Source organism: Pteropus vampyrus, unplaced genomic scaffold (genome assembly GCF_000151845.1).
Source record: "Pteropus vampyrus isolate Shadow unplaced genomic scaffold, Pvam_2.0 Scaffold76, whole genome shotgun sequence".
In the NCBI taxonomy this organism is placed as follows: Eukaryota; Metazoa; Chordata; class Mammalia; order Chiroptera; family Pteropodidae; genus Pteropus; species Pteropus vampyrus.
This window is the reverse complement of record NW_011888857.1, coordinates 25,071-40,577: the sequence shown is the minus strand read 5'-3', so window position 1 is coordinate 40,577 and position 15,507 is coordinate 25,071. Positions and strand designations below refer to the sequence as shown.

Below are 15,507 nucleotides of genomic sequence, written 5' to 3'. Positions count from 1 at the left end.
TACCTTACTACAGTAATACTCCATAAGTGCTGCAGTAACATAGACATGGTGGCGGGTTCTGGTATCTTCTCTCGCTTTTTTAAATATCATTCTTCCAGATTTGATACCTTCTGCTCTCCTTGCAAATTTCATGTACTGGATATATACCTACACACAAAAAAGCACTTGTTTTCAATAACTTAGCAGAATTCGATCCCTGTAGCATCTAATACGGGCTCACCTTATTCCTATACAAATAGGTTTTCTGTATAAGAATTAAGCAATCTTGACTACCCAAGAAATCAGAAATTAAGATTATAGATATTGCACTACTTAAATCCACAAGCAAAATTTTTCTAGTATTAAAGAGGCATGCAAATTAATTTTTAAATATTGAGATATAATTCACATACCATGAAATTTGCCATTTCAAGTATACAATTTGTTAAATTTTTTTTAGTATATTTACAAGGTTGTACAATCAACACTACTCTTTAATTCCGGATCATACAAATTAAATTTTAAGGAGGAAATAAAAGTGCAACTACTGTAAAACACTCCATTAATGAATGCTAATACCTAGAGAACTCATTTTTATCTAATACAAGCATGTTTAACAACATATGTTTAACTTCACATTTTCTTGGTTTATTGCTTTAAAAGCCCACTACTCTATTTTCCAGGGACCATATAACCTTATTGATAAACTATGAGCCATTTTATACTCAGGCCAACACAAATGAGTATGCAATATTTGTTCAACAAACAAATGTCTCTGGATGATAAGTAGGATGATTATGAGCAGGGTCCTGACTTGCCTGGTTTTGATGATATCAAACTATGTTGCCCAATTCTGATAAATGAATGGATAAATGAACTATGAGTTCCTAGAGGAAAGAAATTTTAACTAATATGTCACTACACTGCTAGAATCTATAAATGCTATTAATTAGAGCAGCATTAATAAATGCCAGCAATTAGGGCAGTGGAATGCCAGTATAAACAAGCAAGAAGGCAGTATACTTGTAGCTGCCTTGAAGCAAAGGGTCTAGATCCCCATGCATTGGCCTGTCCTCCTCCCCTTCTAATAAAATATCCACCTTAGTTTTACAGAAACTCGGGTCTTTAAAAAGCACTATTACAGAGCAGAATTTAGGATAAATTGAGTTCCTGTCCAATCCCTTTCAGGATGCTGGTTTCTACTGCCTCCATTTATTTAATAAGAAATATTTATTAAGCAACAATTATGTGGCATAAATGGCTTCAAACCATGATCACAAGGAAGGTGTTAGATAGAGAAAACCCCACTGCAGCTGTTTCATATTGCTGCATTGAAAAAAAAATCAAGCAGAGAACAGGTCAGTAATTGCCAGGGGTTAGGAGAGAGGAAGGTTGACTACAAAGTGGTCACATGAAGGAATTTTTGGGAGTGATCAAAGTGTTTTATATCTTAATTGATGGTGGTCCCATGACTCAATGTTACCGGTCAAGACATAGAACTATACAATAAGAACAGTGAATTTTATTGCATGTAAATAATTTTTTGTTGTTATTAAAGCAGACTGCAAAGGTGGGAAAGAGATTCATAAAGTTACTCACCAAGGTGGGGTCAATATCCTCAATGGCCAGAAGTCTGTTATATATACTGTGAACTTTCTCATACTTCATGCGACTCTAAGGTGGTAGAGAAGAAGTGGATATAAATATATACTGTAAACAAGCAGGATTTGAGCTCTGAGGAATCCAGAGGCTGCACCCCCAACGGCACCTGCTTTGAGCATAAACATAATAAGCTGAAGCCTAATAAGCATTCATTTTGCATCATCTCAGTCTACCAAAAGCAATACGCTCAGCAAGATGCAGCCAGCAAAAAAAAAAAAATCAGTGCTGCAGTAAAAAATCCAATTATAAGAAAGTTCTAAATATTTTTACTCACCTCTTCATAATCTGCATATGCAAAATAAAGAAGCATATTCTTCTTTAATAAAGTGCTTATGGCTCTTTCATATATATTAGCAGCTTCATCACTAAATAATTTGGCATTATTCATATCCTAGGAGAAAAAAGGAAAAGCTCACTCTCAATAACTTTAATATAACTCAGAGAATAAAATACACACTAATTATATACATATATAGGAACACGTATACATTTCTGGATTCTAAAAATATTTCAGAGACTTCTTCCATTATTTTAACAGAAGAATCATAAAGTACTCTAAATGATTCATCACTTTAATACCTTAAAAAACAGCCACTGTATTTTAATTCTGACTAAAGAAGTCTAATCATGTAAGAGTGTCACTAAGATTCATATTGACATAAATTAAAGTTTTCAACACTCATCCTTTATTATCAAAATTCAGAGTTCTATTTTTAACAAATTATTACTATACCAAAACCATGAAAAGACCAAAAGGAAGCCAAAGGAATACTTACCCCTTTCTCTGCGAGCAGTTTACTTGATTGCTCAAGATACTGGGCGGCTTCATACCAAATATCAGGGTGATGGCCCAGCACGAGTAGGCACTGTTCATAAGCAAACATAACTAAGGAAGACAGTCACAAAATTCAATTAAAATAAATATTATATATGAAATTATCAATATAAGCATCACAACTAAATTATTAGGCTAAGATAGGGCCCTCAATAATGAATAATAATTAGAAATAAAAAGTTTTAGTGATTTCTTATACCATCATCCACCCAAGCCCCTTCCATCCATCATTTATTAAGTTAATATATATTGAGCACTAACTATATGCTAGGAATGTGAAAGACACTATGAAAACAACAATGAATAAAACTTCCTACACTCAAGAAGTCTGCAGTATATTGAAAAGATCAACATTAAGAAAGCAATTATAAAAAGTAATAAGTATTGTGATGAGGAAAGTACAGCGTACCCTTGAAACTTACAGCAGCAGGACTTAACATAGTTTAGGGACTCAAGAAAGGCTTCACTAAGGAACTGACATCTAAAGCGAAACCTGAAGAAGGGATAGAAGCTGGTCAGATGAAAGAGTAAGTGGAGTGTAGGAAGGACAGAAGTAGATACAAAAATGGTGTAGGAAAAAACAAAAACAAAAACAAAAAACAACCAAACCAAACAAACAAACTAATAAAAACCAGTATTTCCAAAGGCCTATAGGTGAGTGAGCAAGGCAAGATTGAGGAATTTTTAAAGTTCCAAATTCTAGTTCTGGCAGTGGCAGAGTAGTTTATATCAGATTAAATCTCCTGAAAATAAAAATCAAAAACCGTAAAACACAAAAAGAAACTATTTAAAGGCAGTGGAGAATGACCAAAAGATACAGAAACCAGAGATGATTCAGCCTTTAAAAAATTGGAACCACACTAGATGAAAGCCATACTTAATGTGGCTTTTCCCCTCAAAGGCACACCATGTGTGTACAGTTTTGGGATAACTAGACTCAAGTCTTACTGGCTAGAGGTAAGTAACATAGAGTTCTGAGCTACAGGAACAGCAGCAAATTAAGGGGAACCCCCCAAAAGAGAGAGCCACAGAAGGTGGAACATAAAAACCTGGGAATAAACACCCTCAAATCTTTAGTTGACCCCTAGAATCTTTGTATGTAAATGGGAAAGATTACAAAGAGCCCAAGCAGAAAGCAAAGCAGGAAGGCTGAAAGAGCTGAACAGATATCTCAGTAGCTGCCCACTGTAATGGAGACCAAGTTTGGAATCTCAGTCCCATCAAGTTAGAGGGTCTAGGTAAATACCCTGTACTTTCCATTATGCCTTAGGAGTAAAGACTATGTCCCAGACTAAGAGATTTACCTTGAGATTAAGGGTAAAACTAAAACTCATCTTAAAAGTATAAAACCAGCCATCATAAGGTCCAGGTGATCTGCCAATAATTTAACTGCCTGCTAAAATAAAACTCAATATTTTTTGGAGGAAGATAACAAAATCAAGTCTACAATGTATCATTGGTGTATCTGTACAAAGTCCAAAAGAAAAATTTAAATGTCAAGATTTGTGACAAAACAGGAAAATGTGACCCATAGTCAAGAGAAAAAGAAACCAATCCCATGATGGCCTAGATGTTGAAATTAGCATGTGAGGATTTTATAACTACTGTTATAAATATGTTCAAGGATTTAAGAAAAAGATAGTAATGGACACAGAATTGCAAAAGAGAAAAGGAAACTATAAAAAAAGAACCATAAAAAAATACAAATATTTCTAGAATGAAAATTTATAGAACTAAAAAGTAAAATATCTGAAATGAAGAACTCACTAGATGGGCTTAACAACAGATTGGATATATAAAATAAAGGTCAGTGAACATGGAGATAGATCTATAGAAATTTTCAGTCTGAAGAGCATAGAAGAAAAAAAGATTAGGGTTAAAAAATAATTTTGCTAACTTATGGAATAATATCAAGTGGCCTAACATACATGTAATTGGAGTTCCAAGAGAGTTAATCTTATTACCTCTTTTTGTTATAAGGGTCTGATCTTCTGTACGAAGAGGGTTGCTCTTTTCCCACTGTATGTATTTCTTCCACATGTCCACCTGCTGAGCTTCTTGAGGAGTATTCTGAGGAGGCACCGAGGGAGCATTGCGGTCCAAACCTTTCATTACCGTCTCATATTCCTAGACAACAGGCATTTAGAATTCTGTAGTGAGCATGAGAATAACTCAGATATACAGGATGAAGGTGATTAGTTTGGAATACTTTGTTTCTTCCAAATACCATTTTGTTAATATAATCTAAAAACTATTTAAGAGATGGGAGAAAGATAACAGAGGATTACTTACCTAAGAACAGGTTATAAAGACTATGTGAATAGAACATCCCTGGGTCCTCTCTACCAGTGATCTAGGAGGTCACTCTCCAGGACAGAGGAGTTGACAGACCAACATGACAGATGGTCTTGTGCCATCATGACTGCCATCTTTGGAGAAACTATCTGTCTTTTTAAATTTAAATAGTTTATATTACTAGGTTATTTTCCCTAACTTCTCACAGTGTCAATGAATAAAAAGGAATGCACGAGAGATAAAAATCTGTCCCTGAGAGCTGTGTTATTAGACAACAGAGTTGTACAGCATTCAGATATGTACGAGCAAATAGAAGGGAAGGATAAAAACTACTTTATCAATTCTAGTTAGAACCTTGTCCCTATGACATATTTCTATATTTTAAAAAATAATTTCTTCCAAACTTGATTTATTCTATTTTGTCCTTTAACATGTCTGTAAAGAGGTATTTCATTTCAAATACATCATCCACTCAGACAATGTAATTGTCATTAGTTAAAATTGCTCATGATTGAAAATATTGACTGATACCACACAGAGAAAGCTCTTGTGTAAACAACATACTCATAACAATCATTAAAATATGTGTCCTAATAGAATTTCATACCTTTGCTACACGCCTAGCATTCATATAATCTCTACTCCGATCTTCAATCATTTTTTTAGCTAAATGAATATTGATACCCTAAAAAAGAAAGAAAAATATATATTATTTTAAAACTAAGTATATTTTAATATTATCACAATAGAATTAATTTATTCTTTTATTAAAGTACTTTAAATTCTTTACTTTAAATGATTTTTTTGGTTAGTAAACTAAAGGTTCAATCATATTATGCTTCAGAGATCAAAGAAGGTGTGCTTATGTCTGTTATGAACTGGCAGTAAATTTCCACATACCAGGAATTTCTCAAGATAAGGAATGATTTGGAAAGGATCAATTATTTCATGTAAAATTCTACTAATAAAGAATGATGTACAGATTCATCTGGGTGAATAGTCATGGCTTAGCTCTAAAAGTTCTTTTTTAGCTAGGTCTGCATAACTTGAAAAATAAGTGCAGAGGTACTAACAAGACATAAAAAATATCACTCCTGTCTAGCAGTTTTCTAACAGTAGTCCAAGGATTGCTGATCCCCAAGACCCTTTCGGGGGAAGGGGTGTCAATGAGATGAAAACAATTATCATATAGTACTAAAACGTTATTTGCCTCTCTTACAAATATATAGTGAAGTTTTTCAGAGGCTACATGATTTTCAATATCATAACTGATGAAATTTAGAAGGAGATATAAAAATCTACCTATCTTCTATTAAGCTAGATATTAAAGAAATTTGCAAAAATACAAAACAATGCCACTCTTCTCACTAAGTTTTTTCTTCTTTTGGCAAATACAGTTTGTTTTAATGCTATTTAAGTTAAAATGTAATAGTTTATTATTGTAAACTTTAAATGAATTAGTAAATATCTTAAAAATTAATCAGTTTTAACTCTAATATATTAAATTTGTGGTCTTCGAAAATGTTTTAAATCCCAAGACCAAAATATAAGAGAACCACTGCCTACGCCTACGAGGGGATGGTTTCAATACTCTACATAGTTATTCCAAATCACAGTGGACATATGAGGAACTTTTTTAATGATGGAGTTTATTTGGCATGCATGTTTACGTATTAGCTCAGTTGGTTAAAGTATATATTAATGAGGCAAAAATCTTGGATTGCAGCTCCAATAGTCACAAACGCAAGCCAATACTCATTGTAACTAGGTAAGAGGTGTATTGCAACTGATTGTTACTATTGGAAAAACAATTCTAAAACGGTACCATTTCATAAGAGATCAATGGCAATGTATGTGTATGATTGTGTGTGTATAGTTTAGCGTTGAATAAAAATGGTTTTGTAAGAATTATAATTCTTCCAGAGTATTCTCTAAAAAATAACTCAACGGTAAAATGAGACTCTCAAAACCTTGCAAAAATATCAGTAGTTCTTTCACTACAATCAGTGTAAAAACAGACATGTGCATCACTGATACCCAGGTACCTGATACAAGAAAGGCTAGAATCCACAAATCCACAATGCATAAAAATTAAAATGGCTTGGTTATAATAACTAGTCTGGCCTGATTTACCTCTTCATACTTGTTATAGTCTCTCCAGAGTTGTTCAATGTTGATCATTGGATTAACACAACCCCGCTGATAAACTCTTCGGACAGCTGTGATTCTCTGATTTTCTGCATAAGATCCAACAGCTTCCCTGGTGTTCAATAAAAAATGCCATCAATTATATTATAGCTAAATCAACTCTGCACACTGAAAAAAAAACTATAAAAATACTTACACGCCTTTTAAGAAATTGATGTAATCTACCCAAATCTAAAAAATAAAATAAAATATTAGTATTTTTCTTGACATTTTCAAATTTATTTATGTATTTATTCAAAAATTTTTAACTCTACCTGATAAGACATAATTTCCATTCCAATTTTATCCAATGCAAAGTCATATGCTTGAGCCATTTTTTCCCTGAAATAAATGAGATGCTTTTTTAAAATTATATTTGTTATCAAAATATATCTACAACTATAATTATAATCATAACTTCTCATCATATGATCAGAACAGCATTTGAACCTTTTGTATATATAAACAAGAATGTAAAGACATCTTCTTTTGTTTAGCTTGTCAGTGTCATTAATTTATATACTTTATTTCTTTTACTGACAGCTTGTGAGCTCCTTAATAATAAAGCCCAGATTTTAACTTATCTTTATATCCTTAAAATTGCCTAATCTTATATGTAGCAGAGCAATATGTGAAAATATCTGATTTAAGGAGGTAAGTTGTATCTGAAGATCTATTAGCTCTGAAGTAAAATTTAGAAAGAACTTCTCTAATATAAGAAAATAAAGGATAATGAGGAAAAGATAGAATTCTATTTATAGAAATACTTGCCTCTTTGTTATATATAAAAATAGCATTTGAGAAGGGCCATTATTTAGATTCAGCAAAGATAGATGGGCAGGTGCAACTCATAGCAGGGAGATTACATAACAAGAATTGTCAAAGATGCCTTGGAATACTAAAGTAGCACATTGCATGGTAACCTGCTAAGAGTGGTGCCATGACAAGTAATAAGATGCTTTTTATTAAATCTGATAAGCCTGTCAACAAAGTGATCTGGTGTGGCGAATGTTCAGAGTTTGAATATAGAAGAGGGGCTTGGATGATTCAGTTCTCCAGAATAAGACTAATGCCAGTGGCTTTTTATAAAAAATATTTTTCCCAAAGTTTACTGACAATCTCTTTCCTCATGGAGTTAAGAGAAGGTGTGAATTACAGAGGGATTAACTGTGTGCCCAGGGAGACCTGCATTCTTAAGATCCTGATTTAACTTACTTGTAACTTGGAAGTTTGCCCTTGGTTTCTCGAACATATGAAAGATAACACTTCCATAAATCAATGTGCAAAACCTTCATAAGGCATCTCTGAAATAGCTATAAGTACAAGAAAATATCAGAACCCACAGGTTAAATTTCACATGTACATGGGTGAAATGGAACGTTAAAAAAATAAGTTTTGCTCCATTCATGAATTTATCTTACAAATCAAAGGCAAATAACAACTACTTCCTCTTTCCTATTTTTAGATAATCAAAATCATTCTCATTATTTTGGTCAGTAGACTATAATCACTTTTGTTTTCTTTCCCAAAATTTTTATTATGAACATTTTCAGGCATACAAAAAAGTTGAATAAGTACAATGAACTCCTATATAATCACTATCTAGATTCAAAAAATTAATATTTTACTATAGTTGCCTCATATATGGTAAGCCCCAAGTTAAACTTCAGCATAATATTCAAAGTATATTTTAATAAGACTCACCTTTTCAACCTTGTCATAATTTTTAGCTTTAATCTAAAGGGAAACAGAAAAATACAGGATTAACATTATTCTTTTTAGAGTGTTAAAATACTACCTCTCAGTTTTTCGACTAATCTTGTAAATTCATCTCTATACCTTCCTATTAATTCTACTAGAAGTTTGAACCCAACATGGACATATGCATTGTAAATATGACTTATGCAAATCAATCTTATATTAATAGATTTTCATATATTATGTTGAAATTTTATGAATTTAAAATTTTGTAAAATAGTAAACAAGATGAATACAGATATATAAGGCATAGGCATAGTGCGGCAGGAAGAAATTGCTCATTTTGACTACACAAAAATGTTTGTCACTCAGGCAAACTACTATATTCCAGGCACTGGGGCTACCAGTGAACAAAACACATATAGTCTGCCCATGTTCTCACTGAGCTTACAATGTTATGGGGAAAATAAGTGCCAAGGTGGGGGAAGTACAGGGTGAAATGGGAGCATTCAGGAGGAGCAGAAAACTCAGACTTGAATATTTGCAAAAGATTTCCTGAAAAAAGTTAAGATGTTAAGGATGGGATGTTGTACTGGTAACGAAAGGGAGTATTCTGGACAGGAAGACCGGCATGTACAAAAACCAAGGTTAAATACTATTAGATTTCCTTTTCTCTTGAGTATTTTCATTGGATGGTAGGTGGGATTAGCTGCTCAATTGTGATATGTCAGCAAATCTTTGTTTCGCCCTGATAGGTGAATAATTTGATTGGTTAGAAAAATCTTGGCTTATGGTCCTTTTCTCTCAGTAGTATATATAAATGTGTCCACTGTTTACTGGCTTAAGATGCTACAGAAGAGCTCTGACGACAGTGTCTTTTGCTGATAGTCTGTTTACTCTTTGCCTAGGGAATTTGTAAGATTTACCCTTGGTCTTCAGTTCATACATTTTCACAGGAAATGACTAAATATAGGTCTTGGTCGTTTGAAGCAGTTTAGTCAAGGCTCTAGAGTCAGACCCCTTGGGTTCACATTCTGACTATCCACTTAATCTCTTTTTTCCTCATCTGCATAAGGAGGATAATAGTACCTATTTTGTAGGGCTGCTGTAAGGACTCAAGTTAATAAATGTGAAGTCATTAGAACACTGCTTGGTAGAGTGAGCACTTATAATTATCATTTATTATTATTACCACAAATTCTTCCTGTAACTCACCATGCCCTTTGAAGCTAGACTCAGGTCTTTTTCAGCCCAAGAATTTTCTTATAAAAATTATTGCCTCTCTTCCACCTGTCCCATTTTTCCTTTTAAAACTCCTATTACACACATTAGGTTTCCTTATTCTATCCTCAAACTCTATTATTTTTACACTTTGAATTTTGCTCTAGGTTCAAAAATAGTTGTTCTGCTAGATTTTTTAAGCCACTTAATTTAAGTCTCCATGTCACCATTCTCTTTAATTTGACCTATTGCTGTGATTGGTTTAAAAATAATGGTTTTTGGTTTGAATGTTTTTTAATACTGCACTTTCAATCTCTCTATGTTCATACTATCTTGTTCAAGTTATTGTCTCTCTCCTGCAGCAGCTCCACTTTGTTGGGGGCCTATCCCGACGATTTTATATTCCTTTCTTGTTGCTGGATCCTTAGCTGTGCAGTTATTTTTTTCTGTCTATACACTGAAACTCATTACTGGCAGTCTTAGAGTAGCAGTTGATCCCTCCTCTCCCATGGAGCTATATAGCAGGTATAGACAGAAAATTGGCTGTTGGTAGTCCTCTGACAAAGAACCAGAAAGAAATCTTTGCTCACAGGGAAGGAGGACTCAGCCCGCCTGATGTTCACATTCCTCTGAGGGAGAAAGGCAGTTGAGAGGTTCCAAGTATTTCTGTGGGTCAGTTTCTTACACCTTGTCTTAGGCTCTCCACCAGCCCTATTCTTTGAGATAGCCATACACCTGAGGTTTCCCTGCATCCAGCTGCTTGGCTGAACAGAAGTAAATAGGTTGAGTGGGAATGAAGTAAGATGAGTTCAAGCCACCAGCTTCCCAAATGCAATGACAGATTACATATAGTTCTTAAAATAGGCCAGGAAAACCAAAACTACTCACTGGGAAAATTGGCAAAGAACATGAATAGGCAATTTCCAGAAGAGAAAATGGAAATGGTTAAAAATAATATGGCAACATGTACAAACTTACAAAATGGGAAAAACAAATTAAAATAATAGATGTCGATACCAATCAGAATGGTAAAAGCTTAAAAGTGTGTTAACACTACTGAAGCAAAATGAGTAAAAGGAATGTCACACATTGCTGTAAGAAATAGGAATTATTTTGGCCTTTATGGAAAGCCACTGGCAAAAGCTATTCAAATAAAAAATACACATCTTTTAACCCAGCAATTCCCCCTGGAATCTACCCCCAAAGAAATAAAAGCACTAGGATATAAAGGTGTTTGTACAAAGTTATTTACTGCAAATTTTCTAGCAGCAAAAAGTTCACAAAGTAAATGTCCACCAAGAGAAGAATGGTTTGGTAAATTACAGTGCATCCAAATCATGGAATATTATATACCCATATAAAATTAATTAGGACTGTAAGAGGTAGTTTGGAGAAATTCCTACTTTATTAAATGAAAGAAAATAAAAATGTATATAATATAATCCATTTCTGTAAAATGATAATCAAAAATGAATCTTATTTATATATATGTTTATATACGATTTTGTGAGCATGGAGAAAATATGGATGACACATTAAGTTGTTAACATAGTTATGATGGGCAGAGTTCTATGGGTGGAAGATGGAACAGAGACAACAGACTGTCCTTCATCTATGATTTCATTTATACATTTCAGTAAAAATTAAATCTATATATGTGTAAGAAATATAAACCAAAAAGAACTTTGTTTCTTTCCTACACAAAATGGTCCTATATCTTGGATTCATCAATTATTTATTACTTCAATTGGTATTGGTTCACATGTAGAAAAATATTTTTGACTAACACAGGAAGTCTCTGGCCTTGAATACATGGCCACTGACTGTCATTCATTAATTCTATCAATAAATATTCTTTGACAGCCCCTTTATAGAGCCTATACTGGTAACATTACCATAACAGGTACAATCTCATTATTTTTAAACATCATTCAATTTTTAAAGATATCACCTGCTTTGGAGCAGTGTGATAAATGAAAACAATTTGATCACATTGAAGTAACTACTGAATGTCTCTCAGCATCAGTGTTCTCACTTATAAAATGGAAATGATAATAACTACTACAATTTATCAAAGATCGAAAAGAAAATAAAGCATCTTGATATTCCAAATGCTCATAAATCATACTAATTAACAAAATTACAAACCAAAGGAGTATGAACTTGTCATTATATCTTCTCTAAACAGAGCTATGTAAATCAAGTAGCCAGAAAGAGCAATGTTATTATAATTTACCCCATTAGAGAAAAGCAAAGGTTATGCTGCAGGTTATATTCAAATTCCATTACTGTGAAACAAGAACATGTGAACACCCTTCCTTTGGTTACCCCACTACTACTCCATTTTTCTTCTTTAAAAGAGTATTATTCTAGGTATTGTTTACTAGTATTCATGTAAAAATATCTTAACCTATAAGTTAAATATTCTTAAATGTATTTAGTATAGCTATATACATTTGTACAGGAAACTACTTGATAAGCTTGCTTTAAATTTTAAAAATAAAGAAAAATTCTTGATACTGCTTTAAATTTTATTTCGACAGAGTCTATCCTTAACTAAAGTCTCTATTTAAAGCCTTTTATATACATACACCAAATTTTGCAAAGCATACTAGAAATTGCACTTAGCTATTAAAAGTAATGTTATGCAATTTTAAATGACAGGGGCTCTTATGTTTAGTTTTCAGTTCTCACACTTTAATGTGCGAATTGTCTCAGGTGATTGTTAAAGGTGTGGGATTCTGTTTTTTTAATAGGAAGCTAAAGTTATTTTAATGTGAAGATTTTTTTTAAATGGTTGGAAATATACCAAAATATGAACAATTTATATGTTAGTGTGATAGAGGTCTATGGCCATGCCACTCTGAATAAGCCCAATCCTGTCTGATCTCAGAAACTAGGTAGGGTTGGGCCTGGTTAGTACTTGGATGGGAGACCACCTAGGTGTAAAAAATAAGGGATTGTAAACTGATAAGGTCCTTGCAATCTGTGAGGTCAACCAAGGGTTGCCTCGCCTAAAAAATATATAAATAAACAAAAATAAAATGTTAGTGTGATAGAATAATTATTTTTTAAAAATTTTCTATAATGTGATATTATTTTTCTAATTAAAAAATCATTACAAAAATTGAGGATAATTTTTAATTCTTATCCTAATCCATCTATTGTTAATCATAAAAATTTGTCATACAATTACAATATTACTTTTTTGATGAATCATTTTACTTTTATCAAGATATGAAAAGTTGCTATGGAAGGAAAGGAAAAAAAATTTTAATTGTCAACTTCCTAATTATTTTTATTTTATAAACTGAGGAAGATAATTACAATATTATCAAGACTAATTAAACTTTAATTAAATTCAAATAAGTATTTGGGGAAGATTAAAAGTATAACATATTGAATAAACACAGATCTGTTCCTGATATTTTTAAACACTTCCTACATCCAGTCCTTTGTTAAATTCCACAATTATTTCCCAAGCATTAACTGAACATTATCTTTTGGAACTAAAACTATCCTCTGAGTGATTATTGAAACTAATGATCACTTACAGTAGATTATTTAATTTTGTAAAATGTAAACCTTGTCAGAAGAAAAAATGTCTAGTAAACCTTTGACTAACTGTGGTAACATCCATTTTAACAGTTTAGCTGTACCCTTTACCTGGAACATTTTTATGTGGAAATCCAAAGATGCCACAATATCTAACTGTTCAAAAATAAATTAGTTTTTTCTAACAATACTAAGAATAGTTTTCATATTTCGTTGAAGATTTTATAAAATGTTAGTGTAAATGCCTATAAAGCTATGTTTTTTTTCTTAACAGAGAAAGAAACCTCTACATGTAAACAGGGTTTTGGCTGATTTCCTCAAATTCTATATATTTTTTTTTCTTAAAATACACCCTGAGGAAAAAAACAAATCCTATAACATCAGAATTTTTTTAATGTTATTTTTTAAGTGGTCAATTATAATAATCATTAGTAACTGTACAATTAATTATAACTGATTCAAAAACATATTTGACAAGTGAACCCAAATGATATAATTCTATAGAAGAAAGTAAACAAGCCAAACAATCTAAAGGAAAAAGTAAGTCTCTATATATTTTGTTTAGGTTTTCATATAATAACTATTTGGGACAAGACACTGCTGGGGCTAGGGCACATCTCAAGTGAGTTTACATGGCAGATGCTTAAAATAAATGTGATAAATAAATGAATTAATTGCAAACTCATGTTCCTAATTTGTTCCCTAGATCTTTTCTAAAGAATAGCCTATACACTTTTGTGGAATTTAAGACAATGAATTTAAATTGAATTTGAGCTGCAGGAGCTGCCTGATTTAAAAAGCTTAGTCCCAATCCTGAAACCTGAAAGCCAATGGAATCCTTAACACAAACCACACCTATTTACTCCTTTTCACTCTTTTCTACTGCTCTCAAATCTTATACCCTGAAAAATATGGAATATTACAGAACTTAGTTTTAAAGAATCTGGGAAACGTCGAATGGCACTTTCAGATCTACCAACAAATTTTTAAGTTGCTGAAGTAGCTGCAGATCATTCTCCTTTCTACCATCCAGGCATAATTTTAAAGTAAAGGTATTAAAGGAATGTCTGCAAATAAATTCATTTCATTCAACAAATAATTGTGTGCCTATGTGACAGTCTCTTTTTTAGCAGTGAAGATACAGTAGTGGAATAAAATAAGTTTTACAACTCATGGAGTTATATTTTAGTAAGAGAGTCAGGAAAATAAATAAAGTGGGTAGTTTAAAACTTTTGCTTTTCTGTATTTCCTAATTTTTTCTACAATCTATTGTACTCTATGTTATAATTCTCCTATTAAATGTACTTACAAATATATGCCTACATATATACAGATTTAGATTTAACAGACTGGCCAAAACTTGATGTCTCATAAAAAATCATTGTTCCTTCAGGCATCTAAAATGTGCCACAGAAACAACATATTTGTTAAACATGAATGTAAAGTATGTCTCATCGTGATTGAAATTAAAATTTGTTAACCAAAATATTATCTTCCATTCTAGATTATGTTATTTTGATTCTTTGTACTAACCAAATTAGGTATTAGTTAATCTACTTTTCTGGACCAACTAAAAAATATCTGTAGTATGTGCTTAGGATTTATCAGGTGGATATGGGATATATGGACCTGAATTTTATTAAAGATCTTATAATCTAGTTGAAAATAAAATTATTGGAAATATAGGGCTATAATTTTATTTTATATATGCTCCATGTCCTATAAAATACAAAAGAAAAGGAGTTCCGTACAAATTAGTTACCAAAGAAAGTTTCACTGAGCAGATGGAATCCAGGCCATTAACGAAAAGGTTTAAGTCAATGAAACAATATGAGTTTCTGAATAATGAAGATATCAACACAAGAATATTTACTAGGAAAATAGGTTGGTTAATTGTAATGGCGGTCCATTACAGAGGGTCCCAAAAAGCTAAGCAGAGTTTAAATCTGATACACAAAAATTGGGTGTCACCCAACAATGAAAGTATGGAAACTATGGCTAATCAGTAGGATCAGTGGGTGGAGGTGGGGAGGAAGACAGAGTGGTTTTCGGTGTCATGGGATAAGGCAAGCAAG

At 32.4% G+C, this 15,507-nt stretch overlaps 1 protein-coding gene across 1 annotated transcript in view; it reads right to left on the bottom strand.

The window, feature by feature from the left end:
* The window catches only part of LOC105293738 (cleavage stimulation factor subunit 3), a gene marked incomplete at its 5' end in the record, with an annotated part of 50,980 nt that overhangs the window by 10,545 nt on the left and 24,928 nt on the right, over positions 1 to 15,507 (bottom strand). Inside the window, 11 exons of the mRNA XM_011362592.2 lie at positions 4 to 147; positions 1,579 to 1,653; positions 1,916 to 2,032; positions 2,418 to 2,527; positions 4,441 to 4,603; positions 5,379 to 5,456; positions 6,905 to 7,031; positions 7,116 to 7,150; positions 7,234 to 7,300; positions 8,174 to 8,271; positions 8,663 to 8,695. Of these exons, the coding sequence (XP_011360894.1) occupies positions 4 to 147; positions 1,579 to 1,653; positions 1,916 to 2,032; positions 2,418 to 2,527; positions 4,441 to 4,603; positions 5,379 to 5,456; positions 6,905 to 7,031; positions 7,116 to 7,150; positions 7,234 to 7,300; positions 8,174 to 8,271; positions 8,663 to 8,695 (1,047 nt within the window). The remainder of the gene's footprint in view (positions 1 to 3; positions 148 to 1,578; positions 1,654 to 1,915; positions 2,033 to 2,417; positions 2,528 to 4,440; positions 4,604 to 5,378; positions 5,457 to 6,904; positions 7,032 to 7,115; positions 7,151 to 7,233; positions 7,301 to 8,173; positions 8,272 to 8,662; positions 8,696 to 15,507) is intronic.